Genomic DNA, 14137 nt, shown 5'->3' with positions numbered 1-14137 from the left:
TTACCTGTTTTTTTTTTTCCTTTTTGACCTGGAACGGGTTCTAAACTATCTTGGCCTTTTCTCATTAACATGGTAAGTGATGCATCATAAGCTCTGAACAGGTCCACAACCTCATGTAAGGCGACATCTGTTATCAGATCACAGCTCAGGACCAGCACATCTGTCTGTCAAATGAAGAAGGAAAAGTACATCACAAAGAACAATGGATCACACAAATCATCCTCAGACAAACTTTTAATGGCTTAGAAGCACAGAAACCAGACAATATTTTTGAACCTTTTTAAACAGCAAAACAAGTAAAATAAATGGGTTGTTCTGATAGAACTGTATGGAGGAACATTTCTACTGCCCCCTTGCAAACCTTACTGGGCAGTCCTGAGACACCTTTAGAATCCTGGACTCTAAGAAACACAGTCTGAAAAGTACCACAATGTCTGTTTCCATGACTTCAGGATAAATTATCTTTATAGAACAATCACTTTGCTATAGTACTAGGAAATACCAAGATGAATATAATGTAATGCCCCATTCTTTAGAAACTCAAATTCTAAGTTATAAAAAAGTACAATACAATATCAGGTATACAAAGCACCCATTTAATCTTATAACAATACCATACAAATAGTATTGTTAATATTAATAGTCTTTTTTTTTTAGATGAGGTCTTGTAGCTCAGTGATAGAGCCTGTGCTTACAGGCATGTGAGGAACGGGATTCAATCCCCAACACCAAAACAAATAAACACAAATAAAATTGATGAACGAATGAATAAGTCAATGAAGAAAAGATTTTTTCATAATAGTGGCAGGAGGGTCCCAAGTTCAAAGTTAGCCTCAGCAATTTAGTGAGCCCCTAAGCATCTCAGTAAGACCCTGTCTCAAAATTAAAAAATAAATAAAAAACAGGCTGGGGAAGTGGCTCATTGATAAAAGAAATCCTGGGTTCAATCCCTAGTACACTCCTCAACAACAACAACAACAACTACAACACCTCAAAGAATGATAGGTAAATATGAACAGAAGTGTTTTTCGTTCCTATGTTAACTTTCAATCAGAGTTAATCAAATAAGGTAAGGAGTTTCCAATCATTAGAAGTACTCAAGAAAACACAAGATTCTTGTAATGATTAATTTATCTAATATTTATTGAGCAATTACTCTATGCCTAGTTAGATCTTATTATGGAGCTTGGAGGAAACTGGGACTAGGACGTTTCAAATATGAGTGGCTAACCAAGGCTATTTATTTTAAACCAATTTATAACTATACATTCTACCATTATATATGTTTATCATAAATGCAGAAAACAGAAGTTCCAAAACAATCAAGTAGAAGACAAATTCCTTAAATTGTAATTTAAATCAACTACACCAATGTTTCTCAATAGTAAACCTACAGTTTCCCAAAGTGTCTGATTCCTGATTCCCACAGCCCTTCCTGAGTCCACCAAGGCAGCTCTTCTTTTTATCTTTTAGGTTTCTATAGAAACACTGGCTTTGAAAATTGGTTATGTGACTTTTAAAAAGTCTGAAAAACACTAAATTATTCCACTCAAAGGAATAAAGAGATTATTTACATGGAAATTTTTTGTGATTTTAATTTTCCTAAAATTTTAACTTAAAATCAAGATTCCTTGCTTTGGGTGGGAAAATGGAAGACTTCAACACATATCCCTCTCCAAGACTGTGCTAGGAATGGAATTCAGTTGCACCCCTGGACCTAACTAAGCTCATAGTTTTTTTATTTAGAAAGTGAGACTCAACCATCAGAATGCCTTGCCTTACTGCCTATTTCTGAAAATAGAATCCCTATAAATATCATATTTTCAGGAAAAAGATTTCTGAAGTCTACAATTCATCATTCAGAACCACCAAGCATAAACAAATCAGATAACACATATGCAAGGTAAAAAATAAACAGTGTGTAGAATCCCACTTACAATAACACTTAGAAAAGCAGGGCATATTGGCCATTATGAAACAGATACATAAAATTATCACTACAATGGTACAGAACATGCCCCTTTTCATCAAAATGAAAAGACAGTTTCCTAAGGAAAAATCTCCTATTTTCCTATAATGACCAATTATTACAAGTTGTTCCATAATTAATTGAATTAAGTGTACCTCAAAGTAAAGAAAATGGCTCTAATGCAATGTCTCTTAAGTGGTGACAATGCTGTCTTAGAGAATAAATGCTATTGTTATTCAATATCTGCAGAAGTGTTTAAATCCGTCAGAACCATGAATGCTGAACAAGTTTTCATAATTGTGAACAGACGTGTAGGCTCATTTCTTTCTTTGCTTTTAAATGACTTTTTGCTCAACTGAATACAAAATCTCCAAGGATCACAAGGATCAGATCCCTCCCTTCAATGTCTGGTTGCCATCTGTTCTCAGAGTGAAAAGAAAGGCATTAGTCTGAAAGAGGAGGCCCAGAGATTGAGACACTGATGTTGCTCCATTAGCTCCTCTCCTGCCTTTGTCCCAGAGAATACGCTATACAAGAGTCACTGAGATTTCCATCCTATATGCAACCCCACCACTTCCAAAGGAAGGTCTTTGCTGTCTCATCAATGTACTTGTTTCCAAAGCTGGAAACCCTGGATCGAACAAACAAAATTCTAAAAGAAAAACAAAATCATCCTTATACCTTCATAATACCTTCTATCTGTACATTTTTATAGAAGTTATAATTGGAAAAAAATGACTATTGCTTAGATTTTTATTCTAATAATACAAAGCCCATTCTAGAAATGCAAATGGCCTTTTACTAACTGGAGCCCAGAGACACAAACTGAAAAAGTGATAAGATCCAGAAGTATTTTTGATCATGTGTGACCACAGCCATGAATAAACATGGACTATCTGGACTATGAAGTAATTGTGTATCTGAAATGCAATCAATCTCAATGTTCTCTGAATGTGCCAACCCTCAGCTGCTTTGTGTTTCAAGGGAACAGTTCTTTTCTAACACCAACAGCCAGTCTCTTCTGCAGAAACGAACTAGAATCTCTGAAGATCTCCCTACTCAATATTCCACAATCCTCATTATGCTTTAATTCTAAAACTGTGAGAGAAGTCAGGGCATTGTTAAGGGCAAAAGGCACAGCTCTGCATGATAACAAATATGCACTATTGACAGTGCAGAAACATACAAGGTCTTCAAGGGAAGGCAGCACTTTAGCTATTTAGGGAGAAATCAAGACACCCAGGAATTCAAAAAACAAACTGTTGCCAGTTAGTTTTGACTAAAGCAAACAAATTAAGCTCAGAAAACCCAATTACCAAGTCATGGCAAAGCCCAGAAATCTCTCATTACAAGAACATTTTCCATCAAGCCAAAACCATTGAGTAAAACTACAGGGGAAAAAATGCTAAATCAGAAAACCGGATGTGTGTGTGTGTGTGTGTGTGTGGTGGTAGTCGGGGGCGGTGAGGAGAGCTACTGGGAATAGCCTCTTTTCTTTTCCTGGCAGCTGTTCCATGACAGATTGTTATAAATAACACAATCTGGCAAACAATTTCCTACAGCAAGTAAAAAGAAAAACACACTCCACTGGGGAGTGGGGGGCGGGGGACACGCATCAGGGCATGGTAAACTACCATGCTTTTACCCACCCAGCACTTTCACAAACAATGGATATGGTCCAAATGACCACCCTCCACTCTGCCCAAGCCCATATGGAACAAATGAATTCAGCTACTTGGTATGACTACAAATGGTCACAATTTACATTTTCCTATGTAGTCCAACCCAATTCAATCCTCAAAAGCAGTTTGTGTGCTTTAGTAAACTTCAACAGTTAATTTAGATTTGGTTAAAAATGATTAGAAAAGTTCCCAATCTGTAGTCCTCAAACTGCACAGCAAAGAAGGTGCCCCTTTGTTTGCACTGAGGTTGGGGCCATAGGTGCAGGGAGGAAGGACCAACTCAGTCTGTAAGTAAGAAATTTGACAATCTTTAGGCTCAAGCCGAATGCTCTCCTTGTGTTTCTTAGCTCAATCATAGAACCACTACCAACCAGGATTAAAGTTGGCTTTGAGGGTATGGACAGTGATGTGCTAGATTTACAGTTTTAAAATAGAAGCTCAATATTTATAGTTCCTTCATCTTCCAAAGGAAGTTTCCCACTTCAGGTTAAGTAAAAATTCTATTTCTTTGTAGTAGAATTCTACTCATCTTTCCAGTATGAAGCTAAAAAAGAAGTAACTGAGAATGTGTTAGTTAAAAACAGGTTCTCTAACACTAAAAACACTAGTCATTTCACTTCAGGATTTAGATATATACAATATAATTTGTTTCCAAATTGCATGATTTCAAATGTCTTGGAATAGAGAAAAAACAAAAGCCTTTTTTGTTTTTGTTCTCTGAAATCAGACCTTTACTAAAATATATTAAATTTTATTTTATTTGTTTTTGAAAACAGGGTCTCAGTGTTGCTCTGCTGGTCTTGAATTCATATACTCATGAGTAGCTGGGATTATGAGCACACCATCAAGCATGGCTAAACAGAATTTATATTAAAATTCTGATATTTTTTCTTTGGTAAGTGACAAATATCTCGTAGGATAAAAATACTGTTACTCTCTAAGTCTAGGGAGAAAAAAGAATAAGAAAACATTACAAGACCATAGAACATGCTCTTATAATTACATTACATATTTTCTGCTTAAATTTGAATTTTATCCTGGAGCATGACATAGAAATATTGTCCAGTTTACTCAGATACCATGAAGGTTAGAAGATTAGAGGAGGATAGTTGAGGGCTGTGATTATGGGGACTTTATCACAATGAGAAAAAGACAGCTAATTAGTTAAATAAAGTAAAATAAAATGAAATCAGAGTTTAATCATCCCCAAAAGGCAACTTCTAAAATTTGTTTCTTATTAATTCCACATGGGACCTAGTGTAAGTAAAGCCTTCTTCAGGCCTCAGTTTCCTTACCTACAAGAGAAGAGGGCTACGTCATCTCTGAAGTCTTTATGGTATAAAATTATATTATTACAAGAATCAATGTATTCTCAGTTCTTTATCTAGAGCTATGCTCTGGGTTAAAGAGGCAATAATGAAGGTGACCTTTAGGTTCTGAATTTCTCATCCAATTCCATGTATCATGAAAGATTCAAACATTTTAATTTTGATGCTTGGCAGTTTAATCAAGTTTGAAATTTTTTCTTTTTGCAATAGTAGGGATTGAACTCAGTAGTATTTTATCACTGAGCTACACCCCCAGCCCTTTTTATATTTTATTTTGGAGACAGGATCTTGCTGAGTTGCCCAGGCTGGCCTCAAACTTGTGATCCTCCTGCCTTAGTCTCCTAAACAGTTGGGATTGTAGGTGTGTACCCCACAGTGCCCATTTTAAGCTTGTATTCTTTTTTTTTTTTACTTTGTCAATGGGCTTTTAAATTTTATTTATATGTGGTACTGAGAATTGAACCCAGTGACTCACACATACTAGGCAAGCACTCTACCACTGAGCTATAACCCCAGCCCTAAGCTTGTATTTTTTAAAAATTAATAATCCAGGCATGGCATATACAGTGATTCTGAGATACTCAGATAAGTCTGGTAAAAAAAAACCTATAACCAGTTAACTATCTTGGTTAAAAAGAAGCTACTGGGCTGGGGCTGTAGCTCAGTGGCAGAGTACTTGCCTAGCACGTGCAAGGCCCTGGGTTGATCCTCAGCATCACTTAAAAATAAATAAGGTATTGTGTCCAACTACAACTAAAAAATAAATATTTTTAAAAAAGAGAGAAAGCTACTACTCAAGTTCATTCATTAAAGACTGTGCCTTTGAAAACTTTTCCAGCAACAGCCTGAGTTATCATACTTTTATTAGAGTTCTAATTCATATAGATTTCAGTTTGGAACCAATGGCTACACTGTATCTCCTCTATCAGCTCCTCTGGTTCCCTAAGGCTTTGTTGTTTTTAGGTTGAGGGCAAAAACAACTAAACTTGCAGGACAGTACAGTGGTGCAGGCCTGTAATCCCAGCGACTGAGGAGGCTGAGGCAGGAGGATCATAAATTCAAGGACTGCCTCTGCAACCTTAGTGAGATCCTGTCTCAAAATAAAAGAATAAAAAAGAGCTGGGGATGTAGATCAGTGGTAAAGTATCCATGGGTTCAATCCTAACCCCCACTTCCTCCAAAAATGAACTTTAAACCAGACAGCAATTTACTATTTATAGAGCTTGTACACATATTGTTGTTTAATTCTCATATAACCTATATCAGTTTTACATACACACATACACAAAAAACAACGGCTCAAAAACACTATGTGATCTGCCCCTCTGCCATCACCTTGCCTCCAAAACCAAACCAAACCAAACAAAAAAACTAAAAATAAAAAAGCACAGCTTGCAGGGCATGTTGGCTCACACTTATAAATCCCAGCCAGTAGGGAGGCTAAGGCAGGGGAATTGTAAATTGAAGGTCAGCCTAAGCGACTTAGCCAGACTTTCAGCAATTTAGTGAGACCCTGTTCTCAAAATAAAAAATGAAAAGGGCTGAGGAAATAACTCAGCAGTAAAGTGCCCTAGGTTCAATCTCCAATACCAAAAACAAACAAAAAGATCACAGCTAATAACAGTAGTGCTAAATGAATCAAGGCTCTCTTTAAATGCACTTCATCATGAAATCTGGTCAAGCATCTTTTGTTTAAAACCAAATTATATCTGATGAAAAACTAGAAGACATGTTGTATTTCAGAGTAACTGTGAAGTACTATGTGAATGAAATACTTTTATTGAAATTAATAAATCTCTTGTAATGATAGCATCTAGATCATAGAATGTAACAACATCACTGTGACTTGCACTTTTCAAATCACTCTTTGGAACAACACATTTTGAAAAAGACTGATAAGAGAGACAGAAGAGGTTACAAGGCGGGGCTGGGGATAGAGCTCAGTTGGCAGAGTGCTTGACTCACATGCACAAAGCACTGGGTTTGGTCCCTAGTATCAAAAAAAAAAAAAAAAAAAGAGGTTACAAAGATGCCGAAGAGTCTGTGAATCACAGGAACCAGGGCTACTTAGCAGAAAAGAAGAACCTGGAGACCTAGTAACTGAAAGACTGCCACAGGGATAGAAAAATAATGAATTTTTTGATTGCTCAAGGATAGTATATGATCAAAAAGTAGAATTTAAGAGGCAGACTAATCAATTCAGCATTAGAAAAAACTTTCTAATACTTTGAACCTCATAAGAAATCCTGTCAGCCTAATGGAGGTTTTCAAATATAACCTAGTATAATCTCCATGGGAAATATTTGAGATTTTTTTTTTTCTTCTGTCTTTCAGAGCTGGGAATAGTACTTGGGACCTTGCATATGCTAGGCAAGTGTTATTCCACTTAGCTACATTCCCAAACCCCCATGGGAAATATTTGAGAATAGATTCTTGTGCAAGGTATAATTCTATCTGATGTCTTTTTTAGATATTTTCTAACTCTATGGACCTGAGAGTCTATCGCTCTTGATTTTAACATACCTCTCTTGATTTTAAAATAACTGTTTAGGACATTTACTCTGTCCTTCATACTCTTCCCTAACCAAATGGCCTAAAGGTAAAGCAGATATCCTCTTTGCTTCTCATTATCATTTCAGATCTTCTCTCTTTTCTACTACCTCAGCTCATTTGAAATGCATAATAACAGGTGATAGATAATACCTATTCCTTCTAGTTGCAATCAGCTTCTGAGTTTCCTGTCACACCCTCTCCTTCATTAGAGGTTTTCTTTTAAAATGTATTTATTTATTCTAATTTGTTATACCTGACAACAGAATGCATTTCAATTCATAGTACACATATAGAGCACAATTTTTCACGTCTCTGATATACAAAGTAGAGTCACACCACTAGTGACTTCATACATGTACTTAGGGTAATGATGTCCAGCTCATTCCACTATTTTTCCTACCCCATGTCCCCTCCTCTTCCCTCCCTCCCCTTTGCCCTATCTAAATAAGTTCCTCCATTCCTCCCATGCTCCACCCCCACCCCACCCCCATTATGGATCAGGATCCACATATTTGAGAAAACATTCAGCCTTTGGGTTTTTGGGATTGGTTTACTTCGCTTAGCATGATATTCTCCAACTCCATCCATTTACCTGCAAACGCCATGATTTTATTCTCTTTTAATGCTGAATAATATTCCATTGTGTATATATACCACAGTTTCTTTATCCATTCATCTACTGAAGGGCATCTAGGTTGGTTCCACAGTTTAGCTATTGTGAACTGTGCTGCTATAAACATTGATGTGGCTGCGTCACTATAGTATGCTGTTTTTAAGTCCTTTGGGTATATACCAAGGAGTGGGATAGCTGGATCAAAGGGTGGTTCCACTGCAAGTTTTCCAAAGAATCTCCATTCTGCTTTCCAGATTGTTGCACCAATTTGCAATCCCACAAGCAATGTATGAGTGTGCCCCCCCCCATCCTCGCCAACACATTTTGTCATTTATATTCTTTTTTAAAAAAAAATATTTATTTTTTTAGTTATAGGTGGACACAATATCTTTATTTTATTTTTATGTGGGGCTGAGGATCAAACCTAGTGCCTCATGCATGCGAGGAGAGCCTCTCCCTCTGAGGCCACAATCACAGCCCCTCATTTATATTCTTATTTTTTATAACTTTATTTATTTTTATGTGGTGCTGAGGATCGAACCCAGGGCCTTGCACATGCGAGGTGAGCGCTATACCGCTGAGCCATAACCCCAGCCCCTCATTTATATTCTTAATAGCTGCCATTCTGACTGGAGTGAGATGAAATCTTAGAGTAGTTTTGATTTATATTTCTCTAATTGCTAGAGATGTTGAACATTTTTTCATATATTTGTTCACTGATTGTATATCATCTTCTGAGAAGTGTCTGTTCATTTTCTTGGCCCATTTACTGACGGTTTATTTATTTTTTTTGGTGTTAAGTTTTTTGAGTTCCTTATATATCCTAGAGATTAGTGCTCTACCTGATGTGTGTGTGGTAAAAATTTGTTCCTATTCTGTAGGTTCTCTCTTCACCTCACTGATTATTTCTTTTGCTGAGAAGAACCTTTTCAGTTTTAATCCATCACATTTATTGATTCTTGATTTTATTTCTTCCACTATAGGAGTCTTGTTAAGGAAGTCAGGGCCTAATCTGACATGATGAAGATTTGTGCCTACTTTATCTTCTATGAGGCACAGGGTCTCTTAGTCTAATTCCTAGGTCCTTGATCCACTTTAAGTTGTGTTTTATGTATGGTGAGAGATAGGAGCTTAATTTCATTTTTCTGCATATGAATTTCCACTTCTCCCAGTAGAGGTTTAATAGTGTCAAATAAAGACAATATGAACAGACATAACTATTTACTTCCAAAATATTGCTGATATAATAGTAAAAGGATTTTTTAAATGGGCATAAGCCAACAAAAACAGGAAGAATCTTTGGGCATGATGTAATCTCAAGTAGTTCAAGAAGCTGAGGTAAGAGAGTCACAAGTTCAACGTCAGCCTGAGCAACTTAGCAAGACCTTGTCTCGAAATAAAAAATAAAAAGGCCTGGGAATATTAGCTCAGTGGTAGGTACAGTGCTCCTAGATTCAAATCCCAGTATGATGGGGGGAAAAAAACATTAATAATCACAGAAACTTAGGACTTCCCAACAAAACTAGTTGCCAAAAACAATGGAACAATGCCTTCAAAATTCTTAGGGAGGGCTGGTGCTGTAGCTCAGTGCAGAGCTCTTGTCAAGTATGCGTGAGGCACTTGGGTTTGATCCTCAGCACCACATAAAAATAAACAAATAAAATAAAGGCATTTGTTCATCTACTACTAATAAAAAATTTAATTTTTAGGGACCTATTTTCTGAGAATTCTATCCCTAGTCAAACTAGCAATCCAGTATGAAGATAGAATAAAGAGATTTTTCAGGCAAACAAGGTCTCAAAAAATTTAGCTCCTATATACATTTTTTCAGGGAGCTCTAATAAATTTTCCATAAACATAAGGGAGTAAAGGAGACTATATATTCTAGGGAAAACAGCATCAAGTTCACGAAAAATGAAAATTGAAACTTAATGATGATGATGAAAGGATAACAGCTCTGCACTTGGCATGAAAGGCAACCAGTACAGACTAAAGTAAGTTGGAGGCTCTGGAAACTTCCTTAGGAAGATGAAATTGATAAAATAGCTGATAAGTCTAAATATCTTAAGTGGTGATTAGTCAACTAGTGAAAAGGTTGGGGTTGAATTAATAAATTCATAGAAGATAAAGGAAACAAAAAGACAAGACAATTATTACCTTGATGGGAAAAAAAAGTGTGTGTGTAGGGGGACTTTAGTTGACCCATGACTCAAACAGTTTCCACGTATCAAATAAAACTGAATACTAATCTTTCAAAATTATAACTATGTTAGGAGAAGTAAAATTCTCATCATTCCTAGTAGGGAATCAATAGGTAGTATCTAAAAACAGAAAATTCAAGAAGTAAGAATTTAAGCATTTTATTTAGAGACACAGAGATCAGAATCAAAATAATTAGCTAAATGAAAATAACGTGACTACTTTCACAGATAAAATTATGAGGGGGGCTCCTGCAATTCTGATTCTAATGGGATCCTTAGTCTCGTCACTACATTAATTTTTCACATCCTTATTTCCCTTGGGGCTTCATCTACATAGCTTGTGGAGGTCCACCACTATAATCACTCTCTCTTACATATCACTGCCCTCTCTGCTATCTTATCCCACATACACATCAGGCAAAGCTTCACTGTTGGTTAAATCCCAACTCTTCCTACTTAACAACGGAACCCCAGAAGTTGAACACGGTTGGAAAAATTCATAATAGTATTGGCTAAGTCTCTTTTTAAATTGATAACCCAAATTTCAAGGGGATCCTTAGCATTATCTAGCAACATATTTCCTAGCCAATTCACTCTGACATTCTCTGAGATTTCATATATTCTCATCCTTCCTTAAAAGTTCAACATATTAGGGCTGGGGTTGTAGCTCAGTGGTAGGGCACTTGCCTCACATGTATAAGGCACTGGGTTTGATCCTGAGCACTACATAAAAACAAATAAAGACATTGTGTCCAAAAAAAAAAAAACAACAAAACAGAGAAAGAGTTTAGTTAAAAAAAATAACTTCCCACATTGCAGGAAAACAATAATCACATCCCTCCAGTTATTCAAATAAAAAATCTAGAAGCCATTGTTTGATTTCTTTTTTCTTTGTTTTATATATCAAATCTATAAGAAGTCCTGTTAGGTCTATCTTCAAATATGTTTTAAATTCTAACTACTTCTAACACTATTGTTCCAGAGTTGGCATTATCTTTGACCTAAATTACTAAAATCATCTAATTAATCTGATTTAGTCCTGTTCTACTGTAGCTTTATTTTCTATACAGCAGATAGAGTGATCTTTTTAAAACATGAATCAGATGATGTCACTCACATCCACCAAAGGTCTCCCAACACAGAATAAAAGCTAAACTCTAAATCCTTCCATGGTCTATAAGATCCTTTATGATCTGGTTCTCACCTAGTCCAGGCCTTGTATATTACCATTCTACTACTAAGTACTGTGCTCTAGTCACATTGGTCTTCTTGATGCTTCTCACACATATCATTCTCATTTTCACCTGAGGATCTTTGCCTTTGCTGTTCTCTCTACAGAAAAAGATCTTATGGCTCACTACCCTGCATCCTTAGTTTCTTCTCAAATGTTATTTCCTATCTAAAAGACCTTACTGTTCTCAACCATTCTTTGTCTTCTTACCCTGCTTTATTTTTCTTCTTAGCACTTATTGCCACCTGAAATTGTTTCCTTGTTCACTGTCTCTCTATATCCTTACAGAGAGGGGTAGCTCTAAGAGTGCAGGCATCTTGCTTTTATCTGGTCAAGCAGAATATTTATAGCATCTAGAATGGAGTCAAGCATATATTAAGTATTCAATATATATTTATTGACTAAATTTAAAATGTTAATATTTTATAGGTGAATTAAATACAAGATCAGAAGGAATTTAAAATCTTATCTAGTGAATGACACAACTAGTGAATGACAGAATAAAGGTCTACTTGTCTTTGTGAAAGCCTGTGTTCTTTTCACCATGCCAGCCTACCTCATTACAAAAATAACATACTCCTCCTTCTAGAAGAACACACTGGGGTAGAGGATCAGCCATATCAGTAAACTTGGTGTTTTCTGGGAACTTACAAATGCAAATAAAGTGAACACTAAGTAGCCTATGCCATAATCAATTTCTCTGATTTACAATCACTGAAACTCATCCTCAGGCTCACTTAAACATCTCTTCTATATTAAATGAGTAAAGAGCTTATTCCAAATGTTTACAAAAAACTTGCCTCCATCTCTGATTCATTCATTTAACAAATACATAGAGAATTCTCTCTGTGCCAGGCCCAGATATAGTTCTGTCCCACAGTCTAGTACAGGAAGATGATGATATGACAATTGCAAAATCTCCTGCCCAAGTACAGAAAAATCATACCCAATTCAGTCTTAGAAAACCAGGAAGGCTTGTTGGGGAAGATGAATCTTAAGCTGCTTATTTCAAATAAACTCTCTTGGTCGAGTGACAGGATACCAACTTTCCATAAATTATACTGGACTATTCTACTAGTCAGTCTGAAGTGTTACCTCACCATCCAGAGTAAAACAGATGGCCCTAACAAGTTTCCAAAAATCTAAGCCATGTGGGCTACTTGTTACCCAAAGATAGAAAGTTTGTGATGACAGCCTATGCCTTCTATCACAATTCTTAGCTAGCTCCTTTCCACACTACCCTACATCCCTTCAAGGAATGAAAAAAAGATTCAAAGGAATTAGGTTTGAAAACAGCTAGTTTCTGTTTATCAAATGAAATACAGGGCTACAGAAATACTCCAACCTCCAGAACAGAGTTTCAACAAGCAGCAATCTATGAAAAGGTAAGATGAATTCACTTCAGTCTTGTGTATATAAATACTAGGTTAGTGTACTCATTAGAAAAGCTTCACTGAGATTTCCTCAAAGGGGAAAAAAAAGGTTCAAAAAACCCTACAGCTGGGCTGGGGTTGTGTCTCAGTGGTAGAGTGCTTGCCTAGCATGTGTGAGGCAATGGGTTAGATTCTCAGCACCACATATAAGCAATTAAATAAATATTAAAGGTCCATCAATAACTAATAAAATATTTAAAAAAATAAAAACCTTACAGCCAACATGATTCTGCCATTACTCCTGGGCTTGTCATTATGCCACCAGCAGCCTCAACGAATGTATCATCAGGGATATACTGAGGCTCTCCTGGCAACCACAGCCCACCAAAGAAATCATATGAAGGAAAGGTGCCACGTAATAAAGACTTTAAGCAAGTTAGGACCAAGTTCTCGGATCCTCCCTTGACCAAACTATACTCACTCTTTCTAAGCAGATAGAAATCTGACAAAAACAAAACCTCAGGCAAAATGAAAGGGTCCAGGAAAGAATGACAGAGATTTATAATTTGATAAACACATCAAACACTCAAGTGAAAATAACTTGCATTTTGCTTTTTGAGCATCAAAAATAGAAATATATGCTCAATCTTTCTAATAAACTGTCTCTGGTCTGGGGGTTTCAACAGTATAGTTTGTTCTTTGTTGTAGCATGTTAGCTGTTTCAAAAGACATATAACAATAGTCCTTTTTCTACATCAAAGGACTTAAACAACTAAACCTCTAACAACCAGTGTTTTGGCATCATTATCCCTATTTTCTGGCTTGTGAAACTGAGACAGGCCTGAGGCCAAAGAAAGATTCCTACCTTGATTAAACAGAGAATGATAAACTCTGCCATTTCCTTCTTTTTCTTTCTTTTTTTTTCCCCCAGTGCTGGGGATTAAACCCACAACCTTACCATGCATGCTAGGTAAGCACTCTACCACTGAGCTATATCTCAGCCCTCAACTTGGCCACTTTTTCTATCTTTATTTTTTTAATTAAAAAATTTTTTTTTTAGTTGTAGATGAACGCAATACCTTTATTTATTAATTTTTTAAATGTGGTGCTAAGGCTCAAACCCAGTGCCTCACACATGCTAGGCAAGTGCTCTACCACTGAGCTACAACTGCAGCCTCAACTCTGCC

General features: G+C 36.3%; 1 protein-coding gene across 4 annotated transcripts in view; it reads right to left on the bottom strand.

Moving 5' to 3' along the window:
- Eif2b3 (eukaryotic translation initiation factor 2B subunit gamma) overlaps positions 1–14137 on the bottom strand; it is a 106637-nt gene that overhangs the window by 72254 nt on the left and 20246 nt on the right. For all 4 annotated transcript variants that reach the window (XM_046468879.2, XM_046468880.2, XM_046468876.2 and 1 more), the window contains one exon: positions 5–164. In XM_046468879.2, coding sequence (XP_046324835.1) covers positions 5–164 — 160 coding nt within the window. The remainder of the gene's footprint in view (positions 1–4; positions 165–14137) is intronic.

Source organism: Marmota monax, unplaced genomic scaffold (genome assembly GCF_021218885.2).
Source record: "Marmota monax isolate L192 unplaced genomic scaffold, Marmota_monax_Labrador192_F-V1.1 WCK01_AAM20220418_F8-fsc00008, whole genome shotgun sequence".
Classification (NCBI taxonomy): Eukaryota; Metazoa; Chordata; class Mammalia; order Rodentia; family Sciuridae; genus Marmota; species Marmota monax.
The sequence above is the reverse complement of the archived record's forward strand: the minus strand, read 5'-3'. Positions and strand labels throughout refer to the sequence as shown.